We start from the raw sequence: 23,976 nt of genomic DNA on the forward strand, positions 1-23,976 counted from the left end.
CCTTTCCTTTCCTTTCCTTTCCTTTCCTTTCCTTTCCTTTCCTTTCCTTTCCTTTCCTTTCCTTTCCTTTCCTTTCCTTTCCTTTCCTTTCCTTTTTTTCTTTTTTCTTTTCTTTTCTTTTCGGAGAGATTCATATTTGCATAAATTATTTAGCTTTGGAAGCTTTGGATATGGATCTAGATAATTTGGTCAGTTCTTATAAAAACTTGAAGGTAGAAATTGTCTTATCTTAAAGAGCAAGCAAAAAAGAAAAACCCCAATGAACAAGATATAAATCTAATAACTATACCTGCTTATGATGTTAATGCTATGTTGCATTTTGTTTGGTAAGAGGAGGAAATCTAAGTCTACCTTTACTTGCCAAAGGTAGTCATCTATACCTGCCTAACCTTCACTTCTTATTATGTGATTCTAAAGAGCTTTGAATTCAGCTTCACCGATTGATAGAAAAAGTAGCTCATCTTTTCCAAGCTCTTGGTGGCAAAAAAGAAAAATGTTTCACTTCCATATTTGTAGCAATTTTGTCTGTCTAGTTCTTCCCATTTTACCCATGCATACTTTCTCTAGGAATCTTAAATACCTGACTGACATGGATCTTCGTGAGAATTGTATGAGAGATATGGTAGTAGTGATTGCATTGGCTAGGACTGAAATTTCCTTGTGCTGCACAGGTGAGGGAAGCAGTCACAGAGCTGCACCTCCAAATCATGTGTCTTGGGTATATCCTGCCTCACAGCAAAGATCAGGGACCTCTTCTCTGGTTTTCCTCTTCTGCTTCTTCGGTTAAACAGTAGTAGTTGACTGCATTCATGACTGTAACGAGTATGAAAGTAGCTCCCTAGTCAGTAGGAAAAAGATCATCCACCAGTTCCACAAAATCTTTCATCCTATCCACAACTCTGACTGCAAGTGAATAATCTGGTATGTTTGTTCCAGTCAGCTGAGCTTGTCTTCAGCCTCCAGCTGGTTTGAGTTATGAGTTTGTGGGTATGATAGTTAACTAGACCCAGTGTATTCAAAGGTGGACTTGGTTGCCACAGGGCCAGGTATGGTCAGCATGATAACTTAGCAAACTCTCCCTAAGGATGTTATGGAGCACTAATGAGTTGGAGAACTTCCTTAAAGTAAAAGCCTGAGCAATATCCCACTTAAGACTCCCAGTGAGCTGAAAATCCTGTCAGTGTTTCACTCTAGATGGAGTCCTTTTCTCTTCTGCTCTCTCCAGCTGGTTCTCTGCGTGAGATAATAGGTATCTCTTAGCTAAGTGCCCCAGTTTTTGTACTGGCTCTAATCCTTTTGCCATGGCTTTCACCGACGTGATTTTCATTGCCACATGGTTCCTGTTTAGGCACAATTGTTCTGTGGGCTGCTAGTTTAGAGAGGGTCGAAAACACTATTTCTAGATTGTTGTCTTGATGACATCTTAGACATCATCCTGCAGTGAGGTGTGAAGCAGAATAGCTGAACAGAACACTGAAACACTGAAGGAAAACCAGGGCAAAATTAGATATGAGCTCAATACCTGTCATTAACTGTCTGTTCTAGTCTAGAATGGGAGATTAAAATACACTTAATAGTTGATATGGAAGTTTATTATCTGTCTAGCATTCAGCTTTCCTTGCCAAAGGACTGACCTAATCTTCTTATGACCTTCTAATTCCCATTTGTGAAGSTCATCATCTGGCCATGCCAGTTTTCGACACTGAGATGTGGCAGCAGAACTGCATGTAGAACATGGTGGTTCTGCAGGAGCAGCAGCCTTTCACGCTTATCGGCAGAACAGAAGCCGGTATGCTGAATATCTGCTTCTGCCACCTGTTAGCCATAACTTCTCTGTCTTTGAATAGACAACACACCAGGCTGCTGTAGACGGCATTTATGCTCTCAAACGCAATGCCTGCTTTACAAAAACCCCTAGCTCCACAACACAGAGCTTCCCTTGGGTTTCTTCAAGAGTTCCTCCAGACCATAAGCTTTCTTCTAGCAGCTTTCTAAGAATAATTTGTTTAGTGACATTGCTAAAATACACAAAGTTCTGTGTCACCCACACTTACCTTGATTCCAGTTTCCTCATCTTCTAGTGTCAAATAATATCTACCTCCATACTGTGTCTCTTCTTTTGTCAGTTCCCGTCCCATAAGACAGTTGTTGGAATTAACTCCTGTTTTCACAACATCCAGATGCTCCTGTTTCTTCACATGGTCTTCTCAACTACCTCTATTTTCTCTTACCTTGAGTAGAAATCAAGAATGATTTTCCTCACTTCTCAATCTTCTAGGAAGTAGCTGGTTTTCTCCCGACCTTCACTGTTAAGACAGACCATTGTCACCTTCTTATTTAAACTTCTCTGAGGCACTTTAAAGGCATATCATTTTTTTCCCTGACCAGAAAAGATTAGAAGTGAGGTGGCAACTGATATTAGTGAGACCACCAGTCTCCTTGATCTGAAGAAATGCCGAACAGTTGTCTCATGACAGAGGGGCCCCAGAGATTTGCCTCCACCCAGTTTATGATAATATCAGTTAGTAAGGAATGAAGGTAGTGAGATGTTTCCCCCCACAATCCCAGGCTTCTTCAATAGCAAAGCACTTTGCAGCTTTTACCTCTTATTTCTCCTTCCATTTTACTTTTATGTGAGGACTGCAAAGACTCACTGTCTCACTACCACAAACTTTTTCTCTCATCTTTACCCTCATACTCTGCCCTATCAGTCTTTGATCAGTTCTGCAGGATCTTTCGCCCTTGCAACTGTACCAAAAAAGTTCAGCTGGTTTCACCCTACCTGTTTGCCATCTCTTTGATGAAACTGGATCAAATTCTTCTGTTAAGTCACCAAGCCTTCCTGTTCCAACTCTTTTACTTAGGTCTGTTGAGCTGTACAACAATTCCTGCCTCATCTCTTAATTCTAGATATCACTCAGCTGCATAAGAGGCGTCCCAGTGAAATAGCCTAAAAATCTCACTGCTTTGTGCTTTTGGTGCCTGAAGAGAACATGTTTTAAGATAACTCCCTGGGTGACTCTTACCAGGTGAGATCAAGTATGGAAAGCCAGCAGTTTACATGTGCAATGAAGGACTAGTTATTTAAGGACTTCAGAGTATTAGCTTTACCTTCTGAACACAAAATCTAAATCCTAAAATAAAAAATGTCTCTATAACACTGCCTGGATTTGTGTGGGAAAAGATGTAAATCTCAGTGGAATTGGAGGAACACGAGTCCTTCACTTATTTCAGTATCCTTTGGATCAGGCCCCTTATTTCTTCTAGCAATGAAAAAAGATGCACAAAGCATAGGGACTGTACAACTTCATTTTATTTTGTGTGCTTTTATAGGATATAAATAAATGACAAAATTACAAAATTTATAACTGGAAGCCCAAGCATATTTACATAAGTATCTGTTGCAGTGAGGCTACTATTTACTGTTCTCCTATACAATTTTCCTTTTGGTACCATATTTTTAGTGTTATTTTTTACTGTCAGTTGACTACGTACATATCAACAGTGAATAGGCAAAATATGTACAAGGAACTATTTTCTTCAAGTAAATTGAATACTGTATTAAAAGTATGTCATCACTCAGCGCTATAATTAGGTTTAACTAAACCATATACAATTATCAGGTTTAAACCAAGTTCAGTTATCTTTTTTGGAATTCACCAACTGATGATTCTGACTGGAAACCTCAGCTGGATAGGAAATAATAATTAAAAAAACATTAAGACAACCACACAATTTATCAATATCTCTATAATGAACTTCAAAATGATTCACAATTTGACTGGATAGAACAATATACGTTAAAATGTAATTTTTCTGCTATAGTGATATTTGTACTGTTATAATTTCAATTCTACATAAATATACATCATGGTATTATACAAATACTCCACAGACATTAAAAAAATTAAAACACTTTAAAGAAAATGTAGGTAAATCTTATTTAATCAAATATTAAGCAAATGCTTAACTGTTTTGTTTCATGAAAACATTTTATTACTTTGGATTTTTTTTATTTTTCTTGCTATTTTTACTTAGAAAATGTTTTGCAGTAGAATTTTATCAACACTCTTCCAAGCAAGTTTTCTTTGACAGAAATTTTGATAGCAAAATTCATAGTTTTGCTTTTTTTTTAGAACCACTGAGATTTTTTTAAAATGCTAGTAGAATTCATGGCTATAGCAATGTTGAATTGCATAAACTAGATGTAGGTGTAGTAGAATGATCATTCTGCTTTCATTCCAGACTGATCACATGAAACATCCCGTGCACTGATGCAACAACTTTTATAACTGCCATAATGCTGCAATAGTAGTTTCTTAATTGACTTTAAAATAAACAATATTTTTCATAATTAATCTGGCTTCCTTTCCATAAATATTCCTATGTTTTCCTATAGTACTTCTCTTCCATAAAAATATCTAATAAAAGAAATGTTCTCTGTGCATTATTAATACCTTTTTATAACCATTCATAAAACTCTGATCCTTTGTCACAATGTAAGAGGCTTCTATTTCTGCAGAGGATCAAAGGACACCAATGATTACATATAAAACCAGTGCACATAGAAATCAGGGTACCTAATTTCTTGTCACTTTAATGAATTCTTTATTCAATGCAGTAGTTATTAATGAATTCAGTGGTTTCACAAATGCTCTATTTATTAATTCTGGTTCAATTTCAATTAAAAACTGCCAAGATTTAAATAAAAAACCAATCAAATATTCTACTCAGAGGCAGCATTACCGTTAGTTTTTTTGCTTTTTAAAAAGTAGAATTCTAAAATAAGAAACCAAAGAAAGCACTGTGGCAGAGTCACAAGGGAGAACTGCATGAAAAATAATTTTTCTCTCTCCTCTTGTAGACCATAATTTGAAAAGTCCTCGTATAGTGTCATTCTTCTGTCAGTGCGGCAGGAAGAAGAACATCACCAGAAATGACTATCAGCCTTTTTGTTAGTTACAAGGCCACTCTTATGGTGCAGTCTTCCTCTCTGCTGGATTGAAACTTTGCCATAAAGGAAAGGCTGTGCTGTGACTGCTTGGAGTGCAAGGCACAACAAGGAACAGGGGATCAGTTTTGTATCAGAAAATTGTAGTTTCATACTTGGTATTAATGCCTCTTTTGGCTTCTTGTCCGGGTTCAACAATCCATGGTAGATTTGCAAGAGTCTTTTGCTCGGAAGGATCTATCTGCTTTAAAGCAAAGGCAAACAGGCAGGTTACCATTTCTGTGCACAGCATTTCTAGCAGAAGCTTTTTATTAAAAAAAAAAAAAATAGAATACAGAGCAAATCCTACATGAGTAGAGTCCCATTTTAAAATCTGCAGCAGTCAGTGCAGTGGTCTAAACACCTGTGTGTCTATGATTGCCCTCTTTCTGCTGTTTACATCAGAGCTATGTCTACTCCTCAATCTACAGAGCATCATAGTTAGTTAAAACTATCTTTAAAGCCATCTTTGATACTGAAAAGTCCTTTTAATGTTTAATGGCATCAGTAAACAGGAAATGCTCTTTCTTAAATTTTACGTGTGAAGATTCTGGGAGGGAAGGATTACACAGGGTACAGTCACATGTTTTTTASCGCTCTTCCTCCCATCCTATAATTATCACAGAATATATTTCTCATTTTATATCCAGTGGTTATGACACAGCATGCAGTCATTTTTCCTCTTCCCCTCCCAAATCACATTGTGCCTATTGTCTCACTTGATGTAAGATAGTTTTCATAATCTTTTGAAAGTGCTGCCACAAAGTAGTATTTCTCTTCAGGATGGCATTTCAAATTGAGGCAATGAAGGTGTTGGCTCCGACAACATGGGATTCTTGGGAATTTGAGATTCCAAAGGGAATTTGAGATTCCAAAGGAAATATTGAAAAAGGTAGGTTGAATCCTAAAGAAAGGGCAGTTTAGAAATGGGTGGGTATACTGAAGGTCAAAAATTAAAAAGGGCAAGAAATAAGTTGTTTGCTGAGATAAGAGCCTCATTGTATATTGATTTGGATTTGTAATCTGATTAGGATTCATAGTTCGGCAATCTTATCTAAGCAAACTTCAGAATTTGTGAGATATCGATTGGTGCATGCAGCGATCAGGTACCAGATCAGCTAGAGAGCTTTAAAGCCATCTCTCTAGTTATCTACAGAAGATTTTTTTTTTTTTAATCACTAACAGCAGATATTTATGATAAGAATTTATCTACTAAAACTAGGCATAAGATTTTCAGAAATAACTTCACACATGAATTAATGCATAAATGTGGGGCTGATTTTATTTCTTGATTCAGTCTCAGGGAAGTCAATAGAACTGAACAGTTTTAGAATCAGGCACTGCCTGTGATCCTCAGCACTCGAGAAAAACATAACACACTGGAATTAGACAGAATCAACAAAAACTCTGTAATTACTATAAAAGACAATGCATGATACCAGCCAGGCAACGTCTTAAACTGGAAGAATCTGAACTGAGCAGATTTTCACATGGCCGATCATTCGGCCGACTTTGCGACTTTGCAACTCAGCAGAGGTGGCACAGCTGAGCGATGGACCCTTTCTGACTGAACAGGTATATTAATTTATACAACTTTACATATAGAAACTCTTACTGTATAGTTGAATTTCTTTCTTTCTTTCTTTTTTTTTTTTTCTTTTTGGCATGTGCTACTACTTTCTACTTACCACAGACTTCCGAATGCTAACGCGTGGTTTTGGAATAGGTTTGGAGGGTTTATTTTCAAAGCTTTCTGGAAGGGTTGAAGAATGGCCCCCTTTTCGTGCTTGTAGTGCCAGCTGATAGGCCACCTCAAATGCTTGTCCTAGTGTAAGAATGATTTCATATGCTAAATTCTGGAGGGGAAAAAAAAAAAAACAAAGCCAGTAACATTTAGAATTAGCATTAGGTTGAAGTGTTGCTAGGTACAAGAGTAGTTGTATTGCCTATAGCAGTAATTTTTAATATAATTAAAAACACCAGTAGTGAATTGCTAAGTCTCTACAGTGTTTGACATTTCTCACTTGATTTCTTATTGATCAAGGACAATCTAAATGTCATTTATTGTAGTGAAAATGATTATGCCTAAAGACTTTAAAGATTTTTTTTGCTAAACATGAAAAGAGTAGTGGGTGGATGTCATCTCTTTTTAGAACAAGTACATGAAATCCCCATCCTCAGCTCACCCTGTTTTCCCTGCTCGCAGGGTATCACCCATCTTACACTGTGCAACTTATCTGATGTTTCACGTAGCTTTATTTCAGGCCTGATCTGGGGCWGAGCTGTCCTCCCGCTCCAGATGGGCAGTGTGCTGCACTGCTCCCTGTCCCAGGTGCATCAGGGCACCCWGTGCTGCACTGCCACGGAGCTGCAAAGCAAATGGATGGCTCTCCAGCTTCAGCATGGCATTTCCAGAAAGACAAAAGGCAAATGTCAGAAGTGCACCTTCCACTCTGCAGACATGCCGCACCTATGCATGCCTGAAAATAAATGATCCACTTTCTCAGTCATTTTTTTTTAGAACCAARCAAGATTGAGCTTAAGCTGACAGGTCAGGGTATACTTGTAAGCTTGAGCAGTTCGTGTCTATTTCTGTGGAAGTCGGATTCTTCAAGAATAAGACCAGTTTAATGGGCTTAAGAATACTTTAAATTCTTATTGGATATGTGGAAAAGAACYTGTTGAAAGCTTTACAAAACATGAACGAGGAACCAGAGGGTCAGTCTGAACACTTTTTCAGCATAGATTTACATCATCTAAAGAGCAGCTGTGAGTTTCCAGTTTGACCAAAATCYAAATCTCAAGTGAAATTCTATGGATTTTTTTAAGTTTTGGAGTTTTGTTTTTGTACTTTTATTCACAGACTTCAACCAACTTTCCAATAACATTTCAAAGCAGAGCAAATGCAAGCCTTCAAACTTGTTATTTATTGTGTCCTGCAGTCTCCCTAGAGTAATTCTTAGGTGTCTTAGATGTTTGTCCCTCAATCCTGAGCATCTGTACTGGAAAACTGGAAGCCATTCTGTATGACTTTGAAACTATTAAAGTTACTGTGAAACTTTTAAAAATCCCACATGCTCTTGATTTAATTTCAGACGTTGCTGTTTTAAATCAAGGTGTCCTTTTAAATTGAAAGTGTTGAGTTTGCAACAAGCCAGAAAGCTATGCAGAACCTTTAGTAGTTAAATACAGTTAAAAGGATAATCACCTTATTTCATGCCATACACTGCATTTTCACTGTATATGAAAAAAAAAMCATCCCTTCTTTATCATACATATGTACTTGGAAAGAATAGGCTCAATTCAGCAGATTTAGCTCATTATAAAATCGTCTTCAAAGCTTCTTACAAAGGTGCCAACTCTGGTCTGCATTAGGTCAGGGAGAAAAACAACTGTACTTCTCTGCTGGGAAATGCTCAGCTGCTATGACTGCATTCATGGCAGTGAGCGTCCAAAGTTTCACAGCTTTCCAAATTGAAATGTCTGCCTGATTTGATAGCAATAGTCTCCATATCGTCTCTCCCTTTTAACCTGGGGAAACTGTCTGGCCTTGGGAAACACTGAGAATGTGGTTTCTCAGTGGAGTCATAAAAGAAAGGCTAAATTGGTCTGTCTTTCAGCAAAACACTGGTCATGGAATTAAGAACAATTCGATACAATTGATAAAAATGGACAAAATAGCATTGTTTGAAATGGAGTATGCATATTAATAGCATAGGAATATTACTCTAGAGGCATCTTAGTTTACTGTTGTGACAACTGTAGCTCCATGTCATTATCTACAGTAGCTGATGTTATTGATAAGGAATACATCAACAGGACAGATAYTGTAATAATGGCCTGGATAAAAAACAGACTGTAGTGCTAGTGAGGCTGRCAGAAAGCACCATCCAGTGTGGCATACAAAAAGGTCTCTGCGAGACAAGTCTGAAAAATCAYGCTATAAGAGTGGGAAAAAAAGCACATAATTTGCCATATAAAGACATAAACCATGTAGTGTGGAGCTTCTCTTGGGTCAGAATTTACTATGGTTTGTTTTCTTGTGTAGTCTGCAAAATGAAAAAAAATAGGCATATCTGGAGCCCGGTAACCCCTGGAAACACATAAATGTTTCTGTGGTTAATAAATATTTTGAAATATAACATATTCTGAATGTAACCTGAAACAGAATATGTACATAAACTTCATACATTATGTACTGCTGTAGAGCCTTGAAGAGGTGAAGTGTGCAAACAGAGGTAAGGAAGGCTTTAAAATTGTCTCCTTTGAAATGTAAAACAGGTACCTGCAACATTGTATTTTAAAAAAGGAGAGAAACAAATAAGTTTGTTTTGAGACATTTCTCATGTGCAGTACAGAGGCAGGAAGATGAAGAATAGGGTTGCATGGTTTCTTATCAGGGCATACTGGAGAGGTAAGAGTGGGATTCCACTGGGGTTCGGAGTGGAAAAACAAAACCACAAAAATCATATTGGCAATTCCTCTGATGCACAGAAAGAAAGCATRTGTGAATTTTGGATATGACAGAAAAAGGAGGAGAGAAACAAGTCTGTCTCCTGGATGGTTGCGCATCCCCTGATAATTGTGCAAGACGTTCAGCGCCACAAGCTCCTTGGAGAGCAAGCAAAGGAACAAGGCGCTTCTCAGCACTGCTAAATTCCTCTCCCTCTGAGAAATTGGTCTGAGAAACTGAGGTCAACTGCCCTGTTTGCAAGGCAATGTTACGATTCAGCGCCTCGGTGCCACTCTGAGTCAGTCATCTTCTGCCACGGCCATTCAGTCCACCACAATGGCTAATTGTTTTGTTGCACTTTAGCTGATTTAAGTGTATATGAAGCTAGTGTAAGATGTAGCAAGCACTGCCACCTCATTATATTTTCATGCTTCCGTAAGGCAATGCTGCAGCTTCAAGAATATTTTAAGACAGAGGATAAGACTGCTAATTTTTGTCTTTCATCTATAAAAACTTAAAATGTCACTGGTGAAGGATTTTTTTGAAAGTTAACATTATTTTCCTCTTCTAAAATACGCTTTGGTTATAATGAGAGCTGTACACAATTCTGCTTTTATTTATTGATTTTTTCCCCTTTAAATCAATGTCAAATCTGGTCCTATTTGAAGAGATTTCCTCTGGAGTCTCACATATGATTTGTGTGAACTCCCTGATGTGGGAATATCAGTTAGAACTGTTTTCAAGGTACTGAACCTCAAATCCCTGTTGAAAAAATCAAACAGAAAAGGGTGGATGGAATCTTAACAGGACAAATCTAAAAATCCCAGTCCAGTTCAAATTCCAATTTCCTCGGGCACAATCATTTGTCTAAATTCTTAGTCATAATAGAGTCTTCAAGTCCAAAGAATGAGTATTTCTACTACTAAAGCCCACCAGGAAGGACAAATTACTGTTAACTGGAATTCTCTGAGATGTGCAGCTGACATACATATACATTTATACAGTAAGTGCTTTATTCCTCCAGACCAGAAAACATTTTCGGGAGGGCCTGGAAAGGACATGCGTTTGTCTGCCCTCTCCAATGTATGAGGTTTGGRGCATTCAATGGAGAAAGATGTATGAATGGATCATGTCTATGATTTGTTTGTAGGAGCTGTGGACTCCTGGATTGCATGAGGCTTTCACGAACAGATAGTCCTGCAACTTAAATTCCTGATCCATTCTCCATCTGCATTTATCAAAGTGGCAGATGGAACACTTCTGAATCCATGCCGGTCCTCAAATGTAGCACACAAYGTGATTTTCTACGCAACAGGAGAACAAAATCAAGCCTTTCAAAGCCTTAAAGTGGGCTTTCGAAGCCACTGAACAAGCCATTGATGGAGACTGGACATACAGAAGGGCAACATTTGCCTGTGAGCTGAAGATTCACTGTAGCTGAGTGTGCTCCATGTCAAGGAAATTGCTGGGGAGACTGAAATGTCTTTATATTTGCTCTATCTTACATGCCCCAGAAATGGTGCTGTCTGAGCATGCGTTCTGTGGCTGCAAAGGAGAGAAGTTCTCTGCTCCGTGATGGTGGGGATGCCACCATCGACCGGGACGACCATGTGAAGACAGAAGAGTTTTTTCGGCAGTTTTATTTCAAGTTCCTTAATCTACTGGAAGAAGACAATAAAAAGAAGTTTTGAGACTTGAAGGCATGGACTTTTCCTTCTCTGTTAAATATGGAAAATAGCAGTTCCTAATTCTCTTATCCAGCATAAATCTGCGCAATGACAGACAGAAGGATACAGAGAAGAAAAATCTGTAGATTTTTATGTAGAGCACCAGTCTAATCCTTGACTTGAACAAGAGCATAAATTGTTCCAGTTTATGCCAGCTGTGTTCTATTCATAGGTGTGTTGGGCAGTGAGGAAATACCTGATCAAAATTACTTTGGACATCTCTCATATGTGAACTGGAGTTTGGTACAGGACACTTTGTTTATCCAGAGCAAGTCCTTCACTGGTAGTTTTAGATCTGCTTTAGATAAATAAAGGAGAGTGAATTTCAAATATTTATCAGTAAATCCTCTTCTCTCCCCAATCCTCTTCCTCTTAAACATTATTGAACTTGACAGTTTTAGAATTTTGATGATAGAATTGCAACTCTGAATAGAGAAGTTAAATGTACAGTCATTGCTCTGTTTCTGCTGGTAAACTGTAAGATCAGTCTACATAAAAGGGTAAGACTTCAAGTAAAAAAAATAATTTTCTGTATGCTTATGCTCTGAATATCTAACTGTTTTCCATGGAGCTTGAACTTACATCTGAAATGTTAGATCCTGAGAAACAAAGCAACATACAAAAGAGCATATTTGAGTAGGCAACACCCCAGTGAGGGTTATGTAGCACAAGAATACTAAATTAAGACAGTTAGACATTAAACTATCAGTATTGCTTAAAATAACTATTAAGATTGCTTGGGGGGTATTAAAAGCTATTTTTAAGATATGTTGAGAAATATGTTGAAATTATTCCAGCCACTACTCTTTACTTGCCAAGCAAGAACCCACTGTGTGCAGTAATTAGCCATCTAATGAAAATACAACATTACCTGAGTCAAATTAGGTTAAAATTTCTCCTAATCCATTTATACATTCCATAGTAGTTTCAATCAGGCTCATTTCAACTCCTTCATTTTTCACAAATATCTATATAATACAACATCTTGCTGATCGTGGTCTATCTTTCTTTGGTAACTTTTAATGCAATTTAAATGTAAGAACTCAAAAACGTAAAATTTCTTCTAACCTACCTTCCAGAATACCTATTATTCAAACTCTCCTATATGTCATCACTCTTCAGTGTTAATTCCCTTGTCACAAATAAAAAGTCTCTGTTCAAACATCTCTTCTTATTTTTGACCTAACTTATTACTATTCATGTAAGCATGTTTCATGAAATCACACATTGTACTATATTAAAATACTTTAAAGTTTCAATATTATTTTAAATTTCTCTTGTATTTAACTCAAAKGGTATTAAGCAAGTATTCAAAAACTTTTTGGATAATCCTTCCTCTTAGTTTTAAAATTTAGAGCCTTAAGCTATTTCAACAATTTTAGTTGGGAACCATATGACTGATTAATTGACATGTGCTCATGGTTTCTTGAGACACTGGCAGCCTGTGTAGCATCATTTGAACGTAGTCATTTTCTACCAAAACAGTAGCACAGTTAAGGACTTTTGCTGAAATAATATTTCTTATATTTTTAAGGAGAGTTGAAACATGAAAGCAAGAATTGTAGCTTGAACTTGCTGTTTTCAAAAAAAGAACTGTTTTCAAATGGCAAAGTTGCTGCTAAAATAAAATTTCCCCAAATTCCTCATCTGCATTATTTGTTAAACTAAAACTCCCATTGAAATGGGAGTTAGCAGAGCAGAACAGAGAGGTCACCCAAAAATATACTGTTATTATTTACAGGGGTATCTTTTATACAAAAACACATAGACAAYATTCCACACATTTCTTCAGATGTTTCAAATGTCTTGAGATTCACTGTGGTAAGCAAATATCCCTGGGATTTCTTGACATATGTTAGTAGCTATCTGTGTGCTGTCATCTTTGAAAAATAGGTGTACATTTCACTTCTCTGTTTAAAATAGATGCCAGATAGTTAATACAGATTTTTTCATATATTCTCTATATTTTTGTACAGGCAATTTCATGCCATTAGATTTCCAGTTTATTCAGCATAACATCAAAAAGTCTAAATAAAACATTTTGGAAGATGTATTGAACTAAACTTGTATTTTAACTTCTTGCAAGGCAATTACCTGTAGTTTAGAAAAAATGTGTGTCAAGGCCTTTATAAAAAGCTACTTGCTAATTTAGAGTCAACAACTGAGACTACAGAAGAGAATTATTTCAGATGGGAAATGAGCTCATACCACGGAAAATATTTGCTTTTCTCCCAAAACGTCCTGTTACTATTCATATTAGATTAGCCTTTTTGTGTGCTAAATGTATGCTACCATCCATTAACCACTATGTACCYGGAAAAAATTTTAACAGAAACAGTGATTCACAAACAGCTATTAAATAAGTATCGCCTATAAACTGACCACATCAAACGCAGTGAATACATGGCAGTAGTGGTGATTAGTCTTCAAGTCTTTAGTGATGTACGCAAATGTAGAAAGGTCTTCAGGGTCTTGTGCAGCACAGGAAATGTTACGGATTTCATGTTCAGCAATAATATTCTGTTTAAAAAAGACATTTTCAATCAATTTAGGAATTAAATGTAAAAGAGTTTTAAAAGCCGTCTTTTCAGATTTGCGTTTATGTATAGCTGCTGTGATTAAGTACCTCATAACTTCCTTTATAAGAAGACATTTAATATGCTCCATGTGTGATCTTCTAACACAGAGCTTTAAAATTCTGATCTTCTCCAATGAGCACTACAATTGACGACAATCTGGTAGAAAACTACTATGTTCTAAAATCTTCCTGCTTGTCTTTCAAGTTACGGTTTGTACTGCTTATTCAGCATCCTGGGAAAAAGAGACACATCTCCTAGTATACAGCTCTCACTACTATTTCAAAACACTGTATTGGCATCTTCTGTTACTGCTGGTTTTGTGTCTAGTAAGCACCACCTCATACTCTTTCAGTCCACTGACAGGATCTGGTAAAACTCTACAGGCTCGATATCCAAGCATTGATATTGAAGAAGTACAGGAAGATATTGGGCTATAGCCTTTCAAGCAAAAAGCACTACTTATAATTTCAGTTACATTTGAAATCCACTTGAAAGGTTTCAGTTTGGTAAAAAAAGCACTACAGAAGGATATAGTAGTTTTCCTTCACTTACTGAGAACAGCATCCTGTAAGAGAGATGTAGAAAAATTAACTGTTCATGCACCAAGCAACACTACTTGCAAAAGCGAATGTAAGCTATAGCACACTGTTGARATACAGGTAGGGCATGTCTGTCCAATGGCAGGAAAAAAAAAAACAGGCTAGCTAAAGCTTTGGAGAAAATTATCAATATTCATTACATATAATACTGATATGTAATTATTGTATTTAGGCCAAAGGAACCATGAAGCCAGAGAGAAGAAGATACTGCATAGTGGCTTATGATTAGGCCTTGATTCAGCAACACTCACATTTAAAATGACTTATTTAAACTGAAGAATGATTCATTGAATATGAATTTCYGCAGAGGTTAGCTTAAACACTTCTCTGAATTGTGGCCTTACTGACAGTAGCTATCACTTTCCCCCMAAAAGCAAAGAGGACGAGGCTGCCGCAGTGTGACATCTCTGTTGCACCAAGGAACACATGACATCTGCGGTGCCACAGTCCCTGAGATCTGTGATTTGCTCTTGCCTTAGTGGCATCTGTTCAAATTAAAACAATCTCTAAGTATCTCTGTTTTTACCCCCACACCTGTCTTTTCTTTCCCACCTTCTCTCCTCCTCCTCTTTTTTTTTTTTTTTTTTTAAGAGAAGGAAATATATGCAAACAAGTCACTTAAGATGCTGTCATCGCATCTTCCTTCATTTGCTAAGTGGAAACTTTCTCCTTTGAATGTAAGTGTCAAGTTTTCCAAAAGACATATTAATATCTAATTGAAGAAATAATGGCTTAGGAAGATCTTAAAAAAAAAAAGCATTCTGTATTTCAAATTGCGATAAYATCAAGATAAAGAAACTCTTACTGAGGACATGAAATAACCCTCACAATCTTAAATTGTTGCAACATATTTGATTATTTCTGTATACAGAATTATTCATACAAATGACAAAACTAGTACTTATCTTTCAATGGATGACAATGGATGCCAAAGATACTTACACTCTCTGGTTAACAATCTTTTTTATGTTACTTTAAGCATTTTATTTTCTTTTGTTCTCTTTAATAACTTTTACCATCAATAAAGATTTTGATGAGAATTACAAGTTAACCAAAACCAGGGATTTAGATATCCACAGATATAGGTGTGGATCACTGATGTTATGTTTGTAATGTTGTAGTGTAAAGAGGAGAAAGAATTAAAGCTTGGAAGGTCTTAAAATCATGCTAAATACTTACGCTAATAAAACTGGCATAAAGTCCACAAAGAGCCACAAAGTAGTMAACCTATTTTATAGGTTGACTCTCCCTATTTATGGGAGAAAGCTCAGCTATATTGAAAGGTTTCCTAAGTGATCAGTCAAAGGAAACTACGTTTTGTACTTTAGTCATAACTGATACAAGTTAATTTAATGTTTTAACTTTGAATAATATAAAATTTGGAAACATATCCATATCAAGTTTGTTTTAAATAAAATAAAGTACATCTAAAATTAAATTGTGTTTGCAAACTCGTAGAGAAATCAGGCTGTTTTGCCAACATGCCCTGTGAACTCCGTGCATTCTGTTACTGTTTCCTAAGGTCACCCCTCTGGAGAGTCATAATCTGGATCATAGGTACCTGTAGAAATGAAAAGGCTATGAACTGCTTTATTGTTCTGGGTACTCTTCTTAGGCATTGATGAGCAATATAAGACCAGTTTAGATCATTCTAAAAATTGTGACCCATTTTGTAAAGAAGAACTTCCAGAGCTTCTGAAACAGCAAYGATGGCAAAAGCCAGGTTTGGTTCTGCCAAGGAATTACCTTTCAGTGTCTGAAATTTTGATAAGCAGCCTATATCACTTGCCTACATTGCATTGGACACCCTCTCTTCTGGCAGAAGTAGCCCAGAAGTTAGGGTTAGATGCGAGCAAGAGAAAATTCCGATTACCCACTTTTTCTAGGTAGCAATTTCTTTCTGGCCCCAATCGCAATGGAATGGTGTGTCGTGTCCAAGTGGTGTCATGCCAAGCTTCCAAGTGCCGCTCAAACAGCTTTAGTGGAATGAGGTCAGAGCCCCTTTGTAACCTGAAGGTTCGCCTCTTATAACTCGGAATACAAATTCTTAGCTTGGTAGCATGAAGTAAAAGGATGAACAGCCATGAGAGCTGAATTTTCAAGCACGGAATTGCTGGCTATTTTTGTCACTAGAAAGTAAGCGCTTATTGAGAAGGGGTGCCCAGCGCTGTCCATAAGCTCAAATGGAAGCAGAACAAGTCCGAACAGGAGCTCACCTTAGTGCTAATCTGTTTTGGGTCTCGAAGGAATTAGGTACAGCACTCTGTGGACAGGGATGATAACAATGCTCCAGGGACAGTTGCGGGCTATTACCTGGTTTTTACAGAAGGGAAAGGCAGTGCAGATTTTGAACTGAAGAGAAAGCAATCTACCATTTGCCAAACAACACAGGACTGTGGCATTCCTTAATGTGATCAAATGCATCTATAGCACTACAAGCTCAGTGGGACAAACCTAGGGCTACCTAATGCAACTTCCCAGACTTCCTTTAAGTTTCTCATCCAAGAGTCCTATGTACTATAAAAAGAGATGTTGGAAGCTCCATTTTTTTTTTTTTTTTTTCCCAAACCTAAGGAAATGACAGTTATGTCCTTTACACTACAGAAGAGATTTAAGAGCTAAAGACAGCCTTGTCCAAGGTAGAGTTAATAACATTACAATGTCCTGATTTATGCCTGGCACATCAGAGAACATATAGGAAATGAGGGCTGTAGAAGCTCAGTTTTGAATCAATAGAAGAAAAAGGAGCTGACAGGAATCCCTGGCCTGTCTGCTCTAGCAAAGGGGTCAGACTTGACATAAGGGCAATTTCACCTCTGTTTTTCTTTCATACCATTTTCTAACCCTAGGAATGAAAAGATCACAAATCCACTTTTGTTGCCTCACTTGAAATTCAGTTCTAATTAAGCACCTTTATAAACTGAAATAGCAAGTTTGAAGGATAGTGGGTTAGACTGTGTGTTCTGAACGTTCAGTGACATAAAGCTGTTATATATGTTATTAAACTGATGAGGTAGCTGGATAGCCTGATTTATGTTTTTTATGGCTTAGCAAATTTTAGTCATGTATCAGAAAGGATAATTTCCATTCACATGCAAGCATCAGTGTAGATTGCATTTTCTTGCCAACTTAGACACTAGAAGAAATTTGTGTATTATTTTAGTACTGCTTATGAAGCTTGTACTTATTATTTTAAATGAAAATACTCCATTGTCCCACCCATCACTAAGTTCTCCCATCTTTTAATTTCTGCCTTAAAGAAAGAAAAAATAAGATGTTAGATTTGTTTTAAAATGTAAAAAACAAACAGGGCAGTGTTGCACAATAAAACGGAGGGAAAAAAAAAGAAAAAAAGAATCAAAATTGTGAAGAAGTTCACAGTTCTGGAGTTCAAATATCCAGTTCCAGGAAATTACCTCTGAGAGACTCTTAATTTGAAAAGGACCTTCAAGTCTCAYGTTTTTTATGCCTTCTAATGCCTGGCCCTGAATACATAATTGCATACAATTGCATACAATACAACTGAATAATAATTGCAACATTATTATTTGTGGAGAAATCTTTATATTTAAAAATAATAATAAAAATACATTGACGAAAAAATATGTATGTATTCTCTGCAGTCTTAATGAACTGTGTAGGACAGACTATGCTAAAGGATTCCATAGAGGACCCTTGCCAAATATCTCTAGAGATGAGCTGCCCTTTAATGGCAGAAGGTTGGACACAGTGTTTTCCAAACGAGCCATCAAAGCTGCTTCACTTGTCCTCCAGACTGAGCTTCTGGAGAGTGACACTCAGTTTATACCCATTTGAGAGAGAAGTGGGGAAAAAGAAAGAAAGCACAAAGTGCAAATACATCCACTTGGTGCCCTTACAGCGCCAGCCTTGTATGCACTCTCATTGCATAAGAATAGAAGCTATATATTCAGCAAATACACATACCTTATTTGTGGCATCAATAAATTTGACTCCCTTGTAAGAGACAGACAGAACAATAGTCGGTACTTTCTTCATTTGTTCTGTAGACTTCTGAAACGAAACGAAGACCTTGTTAGAGTTGTTTGTGTTGCATTACCAGAACAGCACTCTTCTGTTTTCCTTCTACTTCTGAAAAGAATACTTGRGTTAAACAAAAGGTACTTACATAAATATTTAACTTTTTTTTCCTTAATTTGACTGACTGTGTTCTGGGCTTTTGAAATAACTGCCTTATAGTTATGAAACTAATAAGACCTTTGCAGTTTCTTGAAAAGGAGATAGAAATTCATGTGAAATGAATGAAATCATTCTGTCAGAGTTACTTTAAAAAGACAGTCATGTAATCAGAGTTTTCCCTAAACATTTAAGTATTCAAACATCTATCTTATATGCCCTATTCAGGTATGCTTCACCTCCCCTCTCTTTATAGCTTCCCCCCCAGCTATAAAGACTGAGACTATATTATTCTTTATTGCTGTGATTAGTTGTGTTTTAGAAATATTTCATTCTATCTCTTTTACTATTGAAGTTTGGTTTGTCACATGAGACATCCCTGCAGCTGTTTAGGGCTGTCAGTCTAATGATGCATCTTGTACTGTCTCACTGTCTGCACTTYCTTGTACATAGGTCCTACTGGCATCTGCTCTACAATGAATTATAGAGGTTTATTCTGAATGCACTCACTGCCAGGGTCTCTTCTTTACATCTTCTTATAAGTCCATTATTTTTCTTTCATATGCAATTCTACTTTAGTGTGCCTTCAATATAACATTATTCACTGCTATGATATTGCCTGTCAAACAGTTCAGGCAAATATCAGAGAACGTTTTAAATGGTTTGAAGAAAATCTCTGGATTAACTTACAGTTTTAATTTAGTAAAAACAAAAAAAATAAACAAAAAACCACATGGCACAGTAGTGTATAGCTGATTTGAAATTTTTTAAGGTGGAATGCAATGAGGGACAAGACTGTTCAATAACACAGCTATGGTAGAAAAGTAATAGAGCTAGAGTTTAGAGAACACTGACGAGTGATAAGTTCTGCAATCACAGAGAAAAAYCATTTTTTTGAGGAGAAAGCTACAGCTAAATATGAAGAAAAATATGCAGAATGAGCATGCAGGCACAGTGCAAGGCCTATAAATTACAGTCTAGAAAGTTCACAATGGCAGTTGATCATTACAGAAATTGAAAAGTAGCAGCAGAATTCTTTATGTTCTTAAAAAGATATAAAAACAGCACAGATACAAACCTGAAAAGAGCTGCTATATCTGAGAAAAAGTCCTTCTGGGAAAAAAGGAAATGCTAATGCTAGAGAGCAAATTAACCAAAGCTTAAAGACGAAAACTGTCATCAATTTTCCTAATCAGATCTTCTTCCAGGTCCATATGAGACTGCATTTTGGTCAGCATAAAATTAAAAGTTACCTACTTTTCCTCATTAATTCTGCAATTAATGTCCTGCAGGTTAAACCCTCTAAATAACTTCCAAAGACAGTCCCACCTGTCCATGTAATACACATGTTATGTTTCTTGGTGGTAGATGGCAGGAGGCTCAAGAAGACACTCGAGGGTCAATATACTCAATTTTTAAGGTTGTTTTACCCAGAAGGCTAGATACTTTTAAAAAATTAAATCTTAAACAGTAAAACGTCTAAGGAAACTTGAGGGAAAACACTGATTTGATTTGTAAGTCTCTGAGCTGGATGGAAAAGAAATAGCATTCTTGTCAAACGCAGAGCAAGTAGAAACATATGTGTGTGCTCGTGCATGTGCATTTACAATAGATTTCAAATGACACTTTTCATAAAATTCAGTTTCAGTGCTCAGAAAGCACGGCAATGACTGTACGGAAGATGCAGTACGAACAGCCATCAGAACAACAAGCAACACACCCCGCATATGCTCATATCCAGACATAATATTCACAAATATGACAACATCGCTTTAATCATCTGGCAAGCCCACAATCATCCAACTTTTCTCCTCTTTTTCTAGCTTGACAGCTACGTTCAGGAGCTCTTTGCCTTCCATTTTAATTATTGTAATTACCCCCTTTCTTGCTTTCTTAACAAAGGAAAACAAAATTCCTCTTCTCCTCCCATACTCTTTAGAAATGTGGCTACTAAATTAAATAATCTGATTTCTGGTCCAGTTTGCACCATCCTCCATTTGCCATAAAWGTGAAGCATCAAGATGGTAGTGCTATGTCATGTTAAACATTTAAGGGTCTGATGTTATGGTCTACATACACTTCTGTGCATTAAACAACTTATATTTGCCACAATTTGTATTTACCAAATTGTCTACGCAGACTTGATCTTTTGTATTTAATCTAGATTGTGACTTGCCACAGGAGTGTGTCTGAGTGAAACTGCTCACCAATTTACTATTAAACTATATCTGATAAATTAGGAGATGAATCAGAAACTGATGGGCTTTTGTAGTTTATTAAATCAAACTGTCTCAGCTGGTAAGGGAAAATGAATGTGCCTTATTAGCTTGCAAACCATACACACAAAARGGGCCCAGTGCAAGAGTCCAGTGTAGAAACATGATTTTGAAAAACAATTCTGTACTTGTAGCTCTCCAGGCACAAGCAATGGTGTACTGAGATATCCTTGATAAAAGATAGGTATAAAGAATAGTCATTCATGTTCCACCCAGCAACCTATTCTCCCCTGCTCCACTCCAAAGAACATAAGTCCTGAAGTCTACTATATAATTGCAATGATCCTAGCAGTTTCCAGATTTCAGTGTTTTTGAGCTGTCATGGTTGAACTTGTTCATTTCTTTTTAATAACAGAGTTGACTGCCAGGATCTGTAACATGAGCTTTCAGAGACACAATATGAACRTCATATATTTGGGCACTAGAAATGCTTTGGCTCTGACTTCTGGGATGTTGACATAAAGTACCACAACTTTCATGGTCAGACATTTTGCCCTTCTGTGTAGGCAAAGTGGTCATCTCTACCTGTGCCTGCAATCAAAATCTGCACACAAGCTGGGACACAGGAGTCCCACCTTCATTTCCTTGCGTTTTCAATATTCTAGCCACTGTATCAACCCTGTGAATCCATGATGACATGACAAAATATTCTGGTCCATCTGTTGTCTCTTTGGGGAGCATATGGACCTGAACTAACGCTCACTAACTTGAAACTCATCATAGTTCCTATGAAATCCATTGTCTGTGACTGCAAATTTGTCTCTTTATTTTAGGTCTTTAGAAGAATCATCTGGATGAACAGCAAGCATATTCCAGGCTCATTGCCATTGCTTGTCTCTGATCAGTTGGTCATCTGCATAAGGACAAATGTGCACGTCGTGTTTCCTCAAGTTTGCTGCTCTTGTTAAGAGGGAGGACTCAATGCAGCATGGAGTCTGCATGGCAGAGAAAGAGATTTGGTCCCGCTGCTGAAATATCTCCTATGGCACAGGTAGATGACCATGTGAAAGTAAGTATGCCATGTGTAACTCAGGAACCATGAAGCAGGCTTGACTGCACACATGGGAAGACAGGGGAGAGTGCTGCCGMCCTAAACTTGACACGACCTTTGTTCAGCTTCCTCAGACCCCAAACAAGCCATGGAGTCCCTTCCTTTTCCTCAAAATAAAGAATATTGGGGACCACTGTCTCTAACAATATTTGAAGTATGACTCCTGTGATGAAATTGCTTCTTTTAGTAACAGATTCTCATGAGGAAAAAGAATATTCTTGGAAAGGATAGCAGAGGAGTGAGCGAAAAAGGAATAGGGGAGTTGAACAGAAAATGAATAGGACACCAGCAGAGTGATTCCTGAAGGTTAGTTGCAGGCTTTAAATTGACTCTAATAAGGCTCTTCATGCCCCTCTGAACTGGCTCTGCTAYTCACCAAATAATATGGAAGAAACATAGAGCAAGCCTCTGCTAATTCAGTACTCCTGCAAAGTAAGTGGAGAGCACCAGGGGCATCTGATTTTCTTCCTTTCTATAGTCAGCTTCCACACAAAAGCTTTTTTCTGCTTTGGTACTTAGAGCCAATCCATCAGAAACAACCCTCTAAACAAGCACCTGGCTCAATGCTGCTTAATTGGTGCCTTCATCCACTCAATGTTTAGAATAGAGATCCATTTCTGTGGAAGGAGGTGGGAGGTGTCTTCTGTGTAACACATCACAGCATTTGCCCCTAAAGTAAAGATGTGGATTTCAAACCCTTCTGCGTTTGCATAGGAACTCCCTGCTTGTGTTATGCAGGACAGTGCCAAAATCTTGTACGGACAGGGCTACTTCTGCTTTCTCCTTTTGAACCTGGTCCATCGTGCAGAAAAAGGATGCAAGAGCGGTGGAGTTAGAGAGAGTGCAAACTCAGTAGCATRAATTGTCCTAAACCATTAGGACACCTGTATTTCCACTTGTATATACATATAGGTGTATTTCCACCTGTATTTTGATTTTCACCTGAACAACTGACAGTTCTATAAGAGCTTTTAATTAGAAMATAAACTAAATTCCAAATAATTTCATTTGAAACCCACCAAGCCATTGTACCTACCAAAGCCTAATGATAGCTTAAGAGGCAGAGAACTTTTTTCTGTGAATAAAGAAAAACAAACTAGCTATTTACTGTTAGAAAATACTCTTAGAAAAGAGTAAAAATAATGCATATACAAAACATATAACCCTTAAGTACCTTTAATACTTTCAAGATAGGATTGCACCTCAATACTTGTTCTGTGCAGGTCTAAGAACACTAATCCTGATTAGCATTTTTGAACATTGCTGTGGTATATAAAATATGATAGTTCTGTGCATGTATATATACACAAAGCAGTTTAAAAGAAATTTTGAAGTAGGCACAGAATGGCATCCACGTAAGTTGCTCACGCRCTTATATGTTATACTGTAACATATGGCATAATCCAGCCTACTCTCAAAATGCTTTTGCTTCATCTAATTATTTCAGACCAGGAGGAAACAAGGTATACTAGTATTTCTGCTTTGTCATTTCGACCACTTCCATGTACTTATACACCTGTAAGTACATTCATAATTACTCAGATTACGTAGTTTTCATTCAATGGCCAAAAGGAAACCATATTATCATTTATTTATTTWTTTATTTATACTGCATATGTAATTACACTTGATCTTCCAAATACACAGTGAAAGACATTATTCAGCTATGCCAAGTCACTAGGAATTTCATACATACATTCTGAATACAAGTTTATGAGCTTGTAAAATCCTAAGATTTAATCCTTTTTTACTTTTGCAGATGAATCTCCTGATTCTGTCCTATACTGTTTTTAACAGCTATCTGAAGATTGTAGCAGGCAATTTAACTATTTAATTATGCATTGGAATCCACTCCACTTAAACATATTCCCACTCTGGGAGCAACTCTTAATTCCAAATTACATCCAATTTCACATTTCAAAACATGTATTGGTACCATCCACTATCATAACCATAAAGTCTCTTATATCTTTAAATGCTTATGTAGCTTTCCCGTACAAATCCTTTTGAGGTGAAGCCCTTTGACAATATTGTGGATGARATGAAATAATAAAGTTCACTTTTGACCAGTACATTTTGAAGCCAATTTTGAAAATACAGTCTGCCTTGTAGCAAATATTTGCTAATCTCCCTTGATCCAAGATGC

General features: G+C 37.0%; 1 protein-coding gene across 3 annotated transcripts in view; it reads right to left on the reverse strand.

Annotated features, from left to right (window-relative positions):
* Positions 1-3,511: 3,511 nt before the first annotated feature.
* The window catches only part of ANKS1B (ankyrin repeat and sterile alpha motif domain containing 1B), a 195,679-nt gene continuing 175,214 nt past the window's right edge, over positions 3,512-23,976 (reverse strand). For all 3 annotated transcript variants that reach the window (XM_026053456.1, XM_026053455.1, XM_026053454.1), the window contains 4 exons: positions 18,294-18,380; positions 13,553-13,690; positions 6,679-6,846; positions 3,512-5,195 (listed from right to left, as the gene is read on the reverse strand). In XM_026053456.1, the coding sequence (XP_025909241.1) occupies positions 5,085-5,195; positions 6,679-6,846; positions 13,553-13,690; positions 18,294-18,380 (504 nt within the window). In that variant the 3' untranslated portion in view covers positions 3,512-5,084. The remainder of the gene's footprint in view (positions 5,196-6,678; positions 6,847-13,552; positions 13,691-18,293; positions 18,381-23,976) is intronic.

This window comes from Nothoprocta perdicaria, unplaced genomic scaffold (assembly GCF_003342845.1).
Source record: "Nothoprocta perdicaria isolate Ctin4 unplaced genomic scaffold, notPer1 scaffold_116, whole genome shotgun sequence".
NCBI lineage: Eukaryota > Metazoa > Chordata > Aves > Tinamiformes > Tinamidae > Nothoprocta > Nothoprocta perdicaria.